General features: G+C 41.0%; 1 protein-coding gene across 1 annotated transcript in view; it reads left to right on the top strand.

Annotated features, from left to right (window-relative positions):
- Positions 1–1,960: 1,960 nt before the first annotated feature.
- The window catches only part of CFTR (CF transmembrane conductance regulator), an 86,028-nt gene continuing 72,634 nt past the window's right edge, over positions 1,961–15,354 (top strand). Inside the window, exons 1-3 of the mRNA XM_083800058.1 lie at positions 1,961–2,156; positions 13,469–13,579; positions 14,560–14,671. Coding sequence (XP_083656184.1) covers positions 2,104–2,156; positions 13,469–13,579; positions 14,560–14,671 — 276 coding nt within the window. The 5' untranslated portion in view covers positions 1,961–2,103. The remainder of the gene's footprint in view (positions 2,157–13,468; positions 13,580–14,559; positions 14,672–15,354) is intronic.

The following is a 15,354-nucleotide window of genomic DNA, read 5'->3' as shown; positions in this document are numbered from 1 at the left end:
GGGGGGGAGGGGGGGAGGAAACGTATTGGTAGAAATTTTGAAGAAACATTCAAGAGAAAAATGTCGAGAAACAATCCTGTAAAATGCAACCTGTTAAGGGCTTATGAGTGCAGGGGGCAAAAGTAGCCAAGTAATTTGCCCACCTGTCAGATCACAGAGCAGGGAAGCAGTCACTCCTGGGGATCTTGGTGGTGCAGAATAGGTCTCTAGCTGGTACTTTAGGAGCCATTCAAAGTTTCAAGGAGAAATAGCTGAATTTAGGGACCTAGAAAGTTCGTCATATGAAAGATGGTGGAATTTTTCACGTAAAAAAATGTCATCATCAGCAATGACTGAAGGTGTGTCTTTGTTAGTCCCAAATTTACTACAAATGCTCATAAGTCATCTCTGGTGGTAATAGCAACAGGGGCCATATTTTTATGGAAAATAGTATCCACTAGCCACTGACATTTTTAGCAGTTTGGACTTGACCCACGAAAGGTTTTATATGATTAACATGCCTCACTTTCTAATGCAAATTACAGAAAAGCCTAACCCCTTGCTCAGTTTCTGCCTTATTCACGTGCACCGGAAATCTCAAGGCTAGAAAGAGAAGAGTCCGTGGCAGGTTGTATATTGCTCAGATCATCTGGTGTCCAGGACGCCTTTAAATTCTGATTCCTCCATTTTTTAACCGAGTGAGAGGATTTCACAGTCTGTTAGGGTCCGACTGAAGACTTTCCTTCCGAGGCGATAGGAGCAGGGGGTTCCCAGCCTCGCCCCGTGCCCTGCAAAGGAGGGATGCGTGTCCTCGCCTCCCCTCCTAGCTCAGCACCCTAGGAGGAGCTGGAAGGATGGCCGGCTGTCCCTCATCACCAGGGCCCCGGGGGCCGGCTCCGCTAGGTGGCAGGATGCCGAAGGGATCCCGTCCCGAAACCCGGGTGGATTTATTCCTCCTGCCTCCTCGCCTTGCCTGAAGACACGGCGAAGTGCGAGCAGCCTCCTGGAGCCCTGCCTGCTCCGTGCCGCTGCCTGCCGGCTTTGTCGCCGGGAAATCCCAGCCGGGAAGGGGCCGTGGGGGGCGCAAAGAAGCCCGGTGCTGTGCCAGGGGCAGGGGACACCTCCTGGCTGCCCGCAGCCCCCGAGGGAGGACTGCCAAGGCAAAGGAATCCCGTGTGAAACCGCGGCGGGGTGCGGTGAAATGGAAACGCCTGCAAAGTTTGCAAAGAGTTCGGTTTAATTGTGGTGCAAGCTGTAGGACCACGGGGTAGCATGTTTGCCTCTTTAAAGAACCAGCTTGGAGGGGAACAGCTGCGTGCTTAGGAAAGCGTGACCTTCTTCCAGCGATATTTTTTAAGTCACAGAAGTGAAAGAAAAACCGGGTGTGTAAATGGCACTTTAAAGCATTAAATAAAATCAGCCGGCCTGCAGCATTAAATCACGAGTTCTTGTTCCTGCTTCTTGACATCTTTGTTCTCCTTTAAGCGTGCTTTCCATCATGCTGTCTCTGAGAGCAGGGCTTTTGTTTGCACAGCGCGCACACAACGCTGCGAAACCCCGACTGCACCCGGGTCTTCAGGCTGAGCCCCGGCGGGATGCGCTTTTCCCATCCCCTGAGCTTCGAGTAGCTGTGCCTGCAGGAAAACCTGAAAAAAACATCGCAGCACGTGTGTCCCGGAGCGGGCGGCAGCGCTCCCTGCTCCCCACCTGCCCCCGGCCCGGTGCCGGTGCCCACCCTGGGATTTTGGGGGGCGGCTTTGGAGCCGGGGCTGCCAGCAGGGCTCCGGTCAGGGGGTGCTGGGTGTCTGCAGGGGGGTCCCGAGCTGCCTGCGGGACGGAGGGAGACCCCGCTCGGGTGGGGGCCGGGCGCGGCGGGGAAGAAGGAGGAGGAGGAGGAGGAGGAGGAAGGAGGAGGCAGAGCGCGGGCCGGCTCCCCAGCCCTCCCGCTTTTGAACCTGGGCACAGCAGAGGCGGGGAGAGGGGCAGGGGAAGGAGGCAGGCAATGACATCAGAGCGGCCCGAGCGGATAAGGTGGGAGAGCCCCGGGAGCGGAGCGGAGCGGGCGAGCCAGGCGTGAGCAATTGGCGGCCGCCGGTCCCGGCACGGCGCAGCCCAGCGGGCACCATGCAGAGGTCCCCCCTGGAGAAGGCGAACATCTTCTCCAAACTTTTCTTCAGGTGGGAGCCCCGGCGCCGCGGTCCCCTGGCCTCTCCCGGCCTCCCCTGGCCCCTCCTGGCCTCTCCTCCCTCCCCTGGCCTCCCCACCCCTGGCCTCCCCTCCCCTGCCCGGCGAGGGGTCCGAGCCCGGGGGGATCCCCGGCGGTGTCGGGTCGGGGTTTCCCCCTCCTTTCCCCTCCTCTTTTTGCTGGTGTCCCCGCCGCGGTTTGGCACCTGAACGGGCTTCGTCTGTCAGGTGTCATAAAGCCTCCCCGGTCCCCGAGAAATTAATTTATGACCCAATTTGAGCAACCTTTGGTAAATTGCTCAACTGGCTGATCTGTTAGCTCGTTGCGCAGGGTGAGAACGAGGGCAGGGTGGGGGGATTGCTCCCCGAGCTGGGGTTCCTCCTCTGTGCCTCGTCGGGTTTTTAGCGTTGGCTCAGCAATGCAAGATTTAGTGGCAATAGTTCCCTGTAAGCCTCCAAAGCTTCCTCTTGCAAGTCAAGTCCCTGGCACCTTTTCTTTTCCATAAATTCGAATGAAAAAGAGAAGGAGTCAACACCAGCACCAGTGCACAACATGCTTTAAAAGACAGTATAGAGACCCAAACACCTTCTGCATCACCTTGCTAGGAGCAGCACTGCCAGCTGGAAAGGGCAAGCTGGCTGGCTCCAGCCCACATGCCATCACTTTTGCCCTTTCCCCTGGGAGCTGCTTTCCCCCTGTTGTTACTCGAGGGTCTTTCAGGCAGCGCTGAGGGGAGGGAGGAAATCTTGGGCAAAACATGAACATAGTGACTGAAACGGGAGCACGTGATATAAAACCATAACATTGGCACGAGGGCTTTGGCCGAGTAACTGAGGGCTTTTAATTCCCTTTCTAAACATTTTGGGATGACTTTCCTCTTCAGCAGATTGGTCTAGGTCATTTTTTTTTTTTTTTTTTTCCAAAAGATTTCTGAAGGGAAGTGGTCTTTATGAATTGCTCGTTTTGCCTGCCTCCCCCAAATTCAGTCCTTTTGCTCCCTTTTAGCCAGATGTGATAGTGGGGAAGGATCCTAAACTTCACTGGTTTCTGGGATTTTACAAACATCCAGGTAAAGGAGAGCATCCTAGGGCTGTCCTTTACAGATGCTGCGGTGTGAAAGAAGCTTTACCTGCTCTCATGTGCTGTTAGATCCAGAGCCTGTGGATGATGGGAGTAAACTTGTATAAATTCTCCGTAAAAGAAGCTTCAGTTAGCTCTCCTGTCAAGTATTAAGATACAAATCCATGGGAAATAAGGCTGCATACTGACTTCATTGGTCATGGAGCCACTTGTTGTGTTTCATTACATTTCTCTGTAAAGCTTCTGTCAGCTCTCTCCTAGAAGCTGGGAAGGGGTAGAGAAAAAATCCCAGTTGGTTAAAGTAAACATTTCTGATTCCTGCCTTAGTTAAAGTTCCCATGGCTGAAACTAGACATAGTTCATGCGCAGTGAGTGCATGATTAACCATCCTTTGGTCTGATCTGGAGTCTTTTAAAATCCAAATCTTAAAGTCAATTAAATGGCATTTGAATCAAACACCTCATGCATGATGTGTGATATTGCACCAACTATCTTACTGTAAATGAAGTGGTAATAACTAATACACGAAGTAAAAGAGATAATCATGGTCAATACTGACTAGACCAGATAAATGTATTTACAAAACTTGGTAGTAGCATTGTTTCAAAGAAAAATCAATCTATTAAAGTACACGGTCTGTTCATTGGGTAAGAACAGCCAAAATTGTATGGAAACTTCTATAAAGACTAATGTAATTCTAATACATTCTGAATGATATGCTTTTGTTAATTACAAAGTGTATGCTTACTTGTACTTTAAAAAATACACTGCGGAATGCCTTTTTTTCTTGCAAACGTTACATGAAATACTTGAAAAATATCAAAAGTGAAAGCCAAAAGGTAAGAAAATGTATTAGAGCCAAACTGGCAGAAAGAACAGCTTTCTTTTACAAATAAACATGTAAATCAATATACATTTTTAAAACATGCATTATTTGTAGCTATGAGACGTTAGCTTGTTTGAAAATGCTTCAGTCCTCAAGGACTCCATCAGTTTCTGTCTCATCAGAGATAGATTAGGATCAATGCTAAAGATCATTAAAAGGTAAGCTATCCCAGAGCAAAAATTCATCAAGGTGTAAGAATTGTATAGTGCTTTGAAGTATGTTTTCTGTAATGAGCTTCACAAAGACAGAAGTATTTGTTACATATCAGCAAGGAGACCTGTCCACTCAACTGGAAACACCCACAAGGTAGTGATTAATGAGTAAGATTGGAACAAGGTTTTCTAAGATGTCAGAATATTTTATCAGTGTTTTAACTGAACGTACACACTTCAGTAGTTTGTGAAACTGGTGCTGTTTAGTAAAGAACTTCAGGACATGCCTACATTGTATACACTTTGGTTCCATGAAAACATGAGACAGAGCTCAAGGGCATTTTATCTGAAATAAGGGGTGTGTATGGAAAAAAGTTGCTTTTTCCAATGATAGAATAGTTGCTCTCAAGACGAACATTGATGAAGGCTTTAGTGAAGTAACTTATCTAGTCAGTTCCCGTGGTATCATTTGTGAATTATCAATCTGAATAAACTGCAATAAGTTGAAGGCCACTTTAGTAAAAGTAACACTAATGTATTAGTTATCATTTCAGGAAATCTTGTGGATAAATGTAACGTTATTTAATATTTATTTAATATTTTATGATGTATTGTCAGCTTCTTGATGTTGATGTCTATAAACCTGTTGACAAGGTTTTATTGTTCGATTACGTGTCCTGTTTGGGCTAGAGGAATAGGTCTGAATGTATTAAAATCAGAATGGAGGTACTTGCTCATAAGTGGATAATTTAAACATGTTTCAGTGTTGTTTGTAGGTTTTTTTTTGTGTTTGTTTGCTTTCTTTCTTATTTCATTTTGCTGAAAGGTGAGACACTGTCATGTGTATACAAGGAGTAGTATCTTTTTTTGCCATTTTGCTGGATTTTCAAGATCACCTAGACTGATGGGGCAAAAAGGAGAATTGTTTGGGGGTGGTGGTGGTAGTATTTAGACACTAAAACCAAATTTCATCCTAAAATTTGAACAGTTTTTGTTTCAGAAACTGAATTTTGATGGTTCAGAAATGAGATATGAAGACAAGAGGTTTGAGATCTTCTATTAGTATGACACTTAGAACCCCCTAGCTATTAAGTGTTTGGGGTTTCAGGGTTTCTTTTTGTTTGTTTGTTTGTTTGTTTTTTTGTTGGTTTATTTTATTTTCCTTATTACATTTAAAAAGTTAATCTCTTTCATTCCAAAACACATGCAAGAGGTTTTTCTGTGCACTGGCAACTTTTTGTCTTGTTTGAAGAAAATAAACTTTTATGTAGAAGCAGTCAGATGGTTATGTGCTTAGCTTCATGTTTGCTGGGAAGCTTCATTCTTGTCTATGTAACAAGGTTGCATATGTTCATAGGGTTTTGCAGGGTCAAGGCCATAACGCTTGTTGCAAACAAGTCAGAGTACTTTGAAGTGACCTGGTTTTATTGTAGATTAGCTGAGGTCAGGAAGTATCATTATGGTTTAATTAATGCGGATATCATTCATTTATGGCTGGGTATTGGAAACACTTATCACTGGAGTATCAGAAGTGGCTGCAACTTTGGGACAATTCTGATTATTTATTTATTTATTTATTTATTGACATCCAAGTTTAGATACTTAAATACAAGTTCACAAAAGGCAATCCTTATGCTCCTGTCCAACTCTCTAAGCATATACTTTTGGTTTGGTATATACCAATACGACAACTGTCTCAGCAGGACTGAGTAGTTCAATGCATGTTTATCATTAAATCCAGATGAGCAATCTAAACCAAGCCATCTTCATGCTCTGCCTTCTCATGGGCTCAGTCCAGCAGGCCTCCTCTAGTTGCTTTTTCTTTCCAAACCAGACAGAAAGTAACTCAACATCTTTTCACATGGCTATCCCTTGGTTCCAAGAGCAATGTAGTGTGATGGGGATATGTGTTGGATTTCTTCTTCTGCTGTGTGTGCCCTAAGAGGCATAGGAAAGCAAATTCAGTTCAACGTGTCCTTCCCTCTAATGTCTTCTGGGAGGTAGGACTAGTTACCAGTGTATGGATAGTGTCTGTCCCTCCTTTTGAAAGTACTTTAGTTCTCTCTCTTAAGCTCAGTTTAAAGCACAAGAGCAAAAGTGTCTCTGTAGTCTGCTGGGTAAGAAACTTGTTTGCAAGTAAGTCCTGATTTCTCTTCTAAGGGGACATTTTATGAAGTCTGTTAAATGTCTTCTGGTAATCCAGGATGTAAGTTTTGAGAGTACCTGGTCCATGAGTTCTAGTCATAGTTATTCTTTCACTCTTCCAAGCTTAATTTATTCTTAATTTATTTTATTATTATTATTATTATTATTATTTGCAATGACACCTTTTCAAAAGTAATGTTTGAGGGTGCCTTTACCAAATTAGTTTCTGATTAGAAAAGGCATTCTCATGAGGACTAGTCTGAATCATTTCACACAAAAAAGGAGCTAAGGCTAGACCTACTCCAGAAGGTATTTCACCTTGTGAGACACAGTGGCTGAAAAGTGGTCCCCATCCTATGCTTGAGCCATGTAATTTAAGAATTAATACCAAGAGGGTACTGTGCACACTGGCAGCTACGAGCAGGTGGATTGAATCCTGCAGTGTGATGTCTCAGTTGCTGTGACAGCTAGCTTAGACACTTAGACACATAAGGCAAATTTCTTAAAGTCTATTCTTAAGGCCTGTTTTGGGTCTAGTCCTGAGGACTTGGCTTTCACTGATCCCAGGTAATCAAAAATCCTGTCCGTTACTGAATATCAAGCATAGATGCAGCTGCAGCATAGATTATGGTGCCATGGGGCTGCCTAGTCATTGCCCTAGGGACATGCTGGTTTGTTCACCCTTCACACCTGTTTGAAACTGTGAGTTTTCAGTACTTTGGAAAGTCAGCCCCTAGATGGTTGACATCTGTGCAGGTTTTGGGCTTCTTTAGGAAGTTTGAATTCTATTAATATTTCCAAAGTTAAATATGAAGCTTGAAGAGGACTGAAGAAAGTAGGTTGTTCTCCTACTCTGAAATCACTTAGCCACAGGAATGCCTTTTCTATTAAATAAGGTTGAAATCTTCCCTTTTCTCAGCCTGGTACTGCATCTTTGATCTAACTAGCATAAGTGCAAACCTAGTGTAGCACAGCACCCTTCTCTGGGTGTTTTCTACTTCTAAAGCACAGTTGTTGTAGCAAGTTGCATCTGAGTCTCTGAAGTACACGTAAAGCTTTTTATTCTGCATGAAAAAAAAAACAACTTAGTCTTAATATTCAAAATGAAATGGTCAGGTCTTTGAAAGACTTGCAGGACTGCCTATACCTTTTCTCCTTCACCATGCTTATTTGATTTTAGTAGGATAGAGAATAATCCACCCAAATCATTGAATTACTGTTTTTAATACTTTAGGCATTGACATAGAAAGTAGATTTATTGCTTCTATTACAGAGGTTTCTAGAAACCCTAATAGAAATTTGAAGTCTATTTTATTAGACACTGCAGAACATTTAATAATGAAGCCTGTTTTGAAGATCTTAAGGTCAAAGTAGATAGCACAAGGGATGGGTTAAAAATAAGTTTGCTTATTAGTTCTGTAGAGAATAAAGAGGGGTGCGCAAAAATTAACTTGTCCTGGGAGCATGTGGTGGAGTTGGCAAATGGAGACTGCTTGAGATCTCCTATCCAGAATTTCAGTTGCTCAAGGGTATAGCAATGTTATTGCAGGATATTTCTATAGGAAGCAATTATCACATTTTTCATGCAAAAGAGTTTCAGTCTCTGATTATCTAAATTTTTTGAATGTGCTAACTTTCAAACTGGCGAGACTAGTGCTGCTTATTGCAGGAGAGTTCTACAGGTTGCTATTATTATTATTATTATTAAAATATATATATATATATCTTTTCTAACAACATATGCATGTAGTTACAGTGCTTCTGGGGGCAGGTTGGTGCCAGACCTAACTCTGGATAATAATGTGTCCCAGCATGTCCTCTAAAATAAGTAAGTAAATCAAAGATCTGATTGAACTGTAGTAGCTAAGAAGACTTTGTCATTACATATTTTACAATGTAAGCTTGTAGATGCATTTCAACTGCCTTCCATGGGAGAAAGGGTAAGCCTGGTTACATGACCAAGAGCTCACAGGCTGTGTTTATGTATCACAAAGTCTCACATAAGCAAAAGGAACTCCATGAGCATTTTAGGAGTCAGCCAAGTAGCTAAACCGAGGCTACGTGTCATGAAGCTCCAAAATTACAAGAGAATAAGTAGGTGCTTAAGACGTATTTTGAAAATAATTGTTTTTCCTTTGAAACCAGAACTCTCCTGCCTGTCAGATACAGGTAAGCATCCTTCCTTTGGGACAGGGTGGGCAGGAGAAGGCACTGCTTCTGGAAGGCAGTGCTTGAGTGGCTTGCTGCAGAACCGTTGCCTTAACTCCATGGGCAAGGTTGTGCCTTAGGAGAAAATCCCAACTGACAGCTGGGAATGGTATTTGGTTCCAGGTATATTCTCATGCTGTGTTTTAATGTTGGTACTTTTCTTTTTATAAACTTTTTTCAACTTTTAAAATAAAGAATGTGAACCTTTATTGTATTGGAGTCAATCCGATCTTTCATTTTAACTTCTTCCAGTTTAACTCAGTTTAAGGTTAGTCTTTGAAATCTAGGATGCTTTTATTTCTCTGGAGGTAACAAATACTAAAAACCAACCAACCAAAAAACACACCAAAAACAAGCAAACAAAACAAAAAAAACCACACTCAAATACCACCAGCTTTGCTTTGCTCAGAGTCCAAGATCATTTTGGAAACTGGGAGATGTGAGATATTTTCTCATTAATTTGGAAGAGTCAGACTGAAGACTGGCAGCAACATATGATGCAGCATGCAGAGAAGATGGCAAAAAGCAAGTCATAAGAGAGGCAGCCTACAACTCCGCATTAATTACATATCATTGTAGTGGCAATTTACTTGTTGATAGTTAGTATTTATATTAAATAAGTAATTTCCTTCCCCTTTCCTGTTCAAATTGCCACAAATCTATTCAATTTGAGATGTTTACCACTGATCACATGTCAGTTGCTGATGCTGGAACAAATTACAGATTTGGAAGGGGCTATTGCATGCAAGGTGCAATTTCCTGCTAATTTATTATGAATCTATAAATGCATGGCTAAAACAATGGAGTGCTAAACTGAATTAAGATAGGTGTTGTTACGTTAGTGACACATCTGGGAGACACATCTGGGAGCTCCTCAAATTCAGCTCAGTCATGAATAGCACAGCTCTGCAATAATTTTGTTTAACAGACTGTCTTCAATGTTCTTTACCTGTTTTAAGTGTCTTTAAAAGAGTAGGAAAAGAAAAACCCTTTCTTTCATATTCTTGCTATGGCATATACAACAGAAAAAGAATGAAAATGAAGAAACATTATCTCCTAGACACTGTCACTGGAGGTATATTTTGAAACTGTTGCAAACCTCGTTTGTAGCACATCATCACCTCTATGGTATGAGATAGCTTTATTAAAGAAATATTTGAGGCATATATTACACTTGATTTTGGTATCCAAACAGTTGACAGACTTTAATATGCTGATCGTGTTTTACCCTTGTATGTTACGCTGCTTAAATACCTTCATACCTCTTGTGTACTTTTTTTCCCCTCAAAAACTGAAAGATTTTTGACTATGTTATTAACTGAAAGGAAAAATATTGCATTTCTGCTAAAAGACTGAATATCAAAAACATTTAGAGATTAGATAATAATCTGATTAAATACCACTTTGGAAAAAGAAAAAAAAAACAGACAAAAAATGCAAGACTTTCCAAAGAGTTGCTGTGGAGTAATACTAATTAAGATTAGCTATTGAAATCCTGGGGTTTCAGCAGAACATCAATTATTCTTAAAACGGTGCTGCTCACAGCTAGTGGCAGAGTCAATGATATTGCAGCTAAATATTTTTCATGTCAAATAACTCCTCGCGGAAAAGAAGTGTTTATTAGTGAAGAAATCTAAATTTTAATTTTGATGGTCTGTATAAAAAGAAACAAAAAACAACAACAAAGAAAACAGAAATGAATAGGATCTGTTTTTACCTTCTGTTGCTGGAGCCCTACAATAAGTATATGTTAATATTTATCTCAGAACATCACATCTGTTTCTTTTTAAAGGAGAAAATGCTGGAAATTTACTATAGCAGGCTACATACCCTGAAAATTATTTCAGCAGGTTACCATCTGAAGCAAAATAACTGCAACCCTGCTCTGCTGAGGGCAACAAGGCCCAGGATTTAGGCCATCGTGCCCAGCAGATGTGTGCTGCAGGTGCGCTGGGTTGTCCCACCTGGTAGCAAGGGCCATGTAGAGCTGGGTCCACCCTGTGTGGCTGTGTTGCAGGATGCTCCGAGGAGGGGTTTGGTGCTGTAAACACATTTCAAGTGTGGTAGAGCTGCCACCTCCCGTATAACATAAAGTGCATTTTGCAATTTGTGCTGCTGCTGGAGCGATGGACATCCCTTGGGACAGGACTGGAGTGAGAACCTCTTGTAGCATCTGGTCTGGTTTGAACCTTTGGGAATGGCTGAGATCTATGTGGTTTATCAGTCTTTTCCTACAGTCAGTAGGCACTAGTGGCTCTACAAACACCTTAGGTTACACAGCATCAGGCACAACATGCCCGACTGTCCTGGAGCAGCGTAGCACCACTGCTCTGCTACTGTGCCATGCTCTTCATGTCTGAGAGAGGGTCCCAGGTCCCTGGGGAATTCCTGTGCACCAGAGGAAGAACCATGTGGTTGGCTTAGCAACACACAGGCTCCTTCTGTCTTCGGTGCCACGCAAAGCAGCCTAAAGGGAGAGTCAAATCCTATTGACGAGTCAACAGTGTGTGTTAATACTCTCTGGGAAGCCAAAGACATCTGTCCTATCCCTACAATTTGCTTGCGTGGGTTGAGACTGCTAGGGAAAGAAATAGCTATAATAACAAATCTATTATATATTACTAAAGTAAATGATAAAGAGATAGTCATTAGAAATCTAACCAAAGAGAACTTCAAATGGTATGTTATGTATATGATATTTATATATCAAACTCATAAGGTATTTTTTGCTACCAGGCAATTAATATAGAGGTGGAACTTGTTTTCCTTCTTTTCTTCTTTCCTACCGTACACCCTTGAAACTTGTCCCCTGCTGGGTTTCATGTGTGTGTACCCATAATAACATTCCTAGTTAGTGGCAAAACTCTGACAACACTACAGGCTTCTCTGTGAAAGAGTTCGTTAAATGCCAGCCAGTAATCCGGTGGCATTTGCTAACATAATGCTCTAAAGCCAATCTGTTTCCCTTCCTTCTTGCTTTCTTCCTTTCAAAAGAAATTTGTCGTTCTCTGTAGACATGAAAAGAAAAAAAGCTTGGAATTAATGCAGGCAAATCGCTTCTATTAAGCTTAAAAATAGCAGAAGCATATTGGTTAACAAACTCTTATTCAGGTGTTTCAGTTGTTGTTAAAAAAAAAAGATAAATACAGATGATATTGGCAGTTAAAATAAATGTATAGCCAGTTTGCATTTCAAAACTTTGCAAGAAATCAAAAGCATAATGGTAAACTGGATGCTATTAGAACCTGGCAAAAATTTGTTTGTAGGAGATATTCATATATTCTCTCTCTGGTACATTCTTTTTCGTTAAATATATACAGTCTTGTGCGGTTCTTGACAGCTGCTGTTGAAAGACAGTCTTGAGACAGACACCATGCAATTGGCCAACTCCTCCCACTATGAGCACTCACGCCTGAGGCCACTTGGCACAGCTCATGGTTGGCCACATCTAGCTAGGGTGGGACATGCAAGTAAGGCCAGGACAGCTGGGAGGTGAACATGCCGTAGACTGTGGTAGAAACCTGGCTGCAGACCAGGAGATCCCTGGAAGGTGTCAGGACTGCTCTTGTAGCTGGCTGGAGGAATTCATCTGCTGTAGGTGCAGCTGCTCTGGTGAGCAGATATATGAGGACAAGGAATGCACAAAGTGACTTCTTGACTTAGGAGAGGGGTGTGATTTAGGGGCACGTAATTTAGGCTGCATTGATGAGTACAGACAGTTAAATATATACAAGGATGAAAACTGTAAAGAATTTCTCTTTTGTCAAGACAATTTGGTAATTGCTTATTGTGGTCTCAAAGCATTATTAAGGAGCTCAGCAAGGTTATTACTTAACTACAAAATTGAGAATTAAAGAGGTTGCTTAGGAAGTACTATTGCTCACTTGCGTTAGCTGCAGTACTGGTTTAGTGTCCCATAACTTATTTTATCATTGCCAAAATATATCTCTGTATACAGAACTTCTGATGAAGACAGTCAATGAGAGCTGCAGTTCCTGAAGGACAGGGATTAGCCATTTCTACATGTGACGTGCACAAAGTCAACAGCAACTGGTCTTTTTTGCCATCTTGTACCTGGTTTATCATGTGCAATGTCTGACAATGACTTTCACATAATAGTATTACTTTAAATTCAGAAGTTTTCTGCTAATCCATTTTATTACATCCCTGAAAACTCTGGTCCCTATTTCCAGTACTGGTGAAGTTTATGGATGTTTTACCAATAGTTCTCCAAAGTGGATTCTCATAGCTGGCTTTGCTATAGCACACTGTGAATCGTGTGTTATTTCTCAGCTAAAGTGGTGTCAAAGATTAAGCTAAGCCCATATGATTTGTCTGAAGCCATAGTATGATTGCAGAAAGGAAGGATAATTTTCCAATTTCTTAAAGCATACTCTCTTCACAGTGGGTGTGATATAATTGTTCACTTGGGAAATATCTTTGCATTCTGCTGAATTATGGGGATTATAGACTTGAGTCTCACACAACCTATAACTTTGAAATTAACATTAAAATGGACATGGTATGTTTTTGCAAATACAGTACAAAGAACTCAGTGCCCTGCTCATTGCCTCGTACTGATTAAATAGGCATTTTGGGGTATAATCAAAATCCAAAACTAATTAAGTGAAGTGATTTTGCAATTATTCTTTTAACATTACATTTGTACATGCAGTTTAGTAAATATGATACAGAGCTGTACTGTACTATGCCATCACACATAGGTGCTGTGGACCAAATGTTCAGGCAAGACAATGCAGCTTCAGAATTAACCCCAGAAACAGTCATCTTTTTTTTTTTTTTTCTTTTTTTTCTTTTTCTTTTTCTGCTTAGATGGACAAAGCCAATTCTGAAAAAAGGTTACAGACAACGACTGGAACTGTCGGATATTTATCAAATTCCTTCTGCGGACTCTGCTGATAATCTTTCTGAAAAACTAGAAAGGTATGAAATGTTCATGGATTAACTTTGTTTCAAGAATCACATTGGAAATTTCATCAAGAAGTTTTTGGATAAATTGTCTAAATAACATTGGGCGCAAGCTGGTGTCTATTAACTGGCTTTCATTCAGCAAACAAGGGCATTCAGTTGTCCTTTGGAGCTGACTGGGATCCCTGATGCACACAATACAAGGGCTTCAGTTCAGTCCCTCTCCTTCATCCTCTGGCACAGCTTTTCCTGATGTTCTGGGGCAGTTCACATCTCCATGGTTATGCCAATCCAATTAAACTTAACTGCAGTGTGACATAAATATTCAAAACTGGTGAAAAGTATTGAGAGTATTGGTGTGCTTAATGCATTTTGACACAGAGAAGAATGTATAAATGGAATATTCTTGTTACTTAATATTCTGTTGAAAAATGAAGAAAAGTGTTGACTGATTAAATTCTTAGGAGTGCTTTAATCTGTGAGCTGAATTTTGATTAAGCATACGCTTATTATATATAGCATTACTTCTGATTAGTTAGCAACTATTGAATACAAAGTTATTGCCCTAGCAGCACAGATTAACGTAAGGCTATGCGGTAGGAAAGTCACATTTTTGACGCTTTGTTGGTGTTTTCTTTCTGCAGACTGGAAGAGCTCCAAAGCATTTATTTGCCTATTATTTGTGCGTTGGTCTTAAGTACAGCAGGTTTCTTTAAAACATACAATGTGACCTTTTCATGAATTAATTCCCTGCAGGGTGATGTATGGCTGAGTATTTAAAACTGCCAAATATGTGGCTGAACTACATTTGAACTTTTATTGATCTATCAAGTCAATGAGGACCAGGTCTTCAGGGTCTCTGCAAAGCTTTGTTTCATTATTCACCTTAGCTAAATCTCCTTGGATATACTTGAGTGAATTGAAGTATGTTGGAGCCATAGACCCATGTATTTGCTCACACAACTTAATGGTCTTGTTTTTTGGTTTCTTTTCAGAGAGTGGGACAGAGAGCTGGCAACTTCAAAGAAAAAGCCCAAGCTTATTAATGCTCTTCGACGATGCTTTTTCTGGAAATTTATGTTCTATGGAATATTATTATATTTAGGGGTAAGATTTGTTCTTGTTTCTTGTAAACTTTCAGTGTTCCAGAAGTGGATGCAAGTCTTAGGGATTGCTAAATTGTTACAGAATTATGTGAATAACTACAGGTTTTGCTCTGTATATTGCTCAGAAAGATGGTAAGTACAGAGATACTCAGGGCCTTCTTAAATGAAGTATTTTCTTATCACGTGTTCATATCTTTAAAACATGTATTAGTAACTTTGAAATATACATATTGCTAGGTGCTAGCATATGTTCTCGCAAGCATGTGATTTTTTGCATCACTGCTGAATTTAAGTAATTATTTTCTCAAGTGACATTTTAAAAGAAGTTTATCACGAATTTTCAAGAGAAAATTTCATGTACATTAGAAAAAAAAGACAGCAAAATATCACATGATTTGGTCAATCTTGCCGAAGTGACTATCACTCAGCTCCATAGCTATATGGTTTATTCAGGCTTACATATTCAAAAAAACCAAGTTGTCTTCAGTAGTGGTAACAATTCTGCATAAGTAACTGTGTAAAATATATAAGATATATACATATTTTATATATATATAACAGATATAATGGCCCAAAGTGGTCAGATGTACTCATATAGTTAGTGGTTTGTTTGGATATGAGACAGATCTCTAGGTCAGATTTTTATTTTGGATGGGTTGATACAGAAAGGAATTAATTCCATCA

This window comes from Anser anser, assembly GCF_964211835.1.
Source record: "Anser anser genome assembly, chromosome: 1".
Taxonomy (NCBI): Eukaryota; Metazoa; Chordata; class Aves; order Anseriformes; family Anatidae; genus Anser; species Anser anser.
Note: the sequence above shows the minus strand (reverse complement) of the source record. Positions and strands in the feature narration are given on the sequence as shown.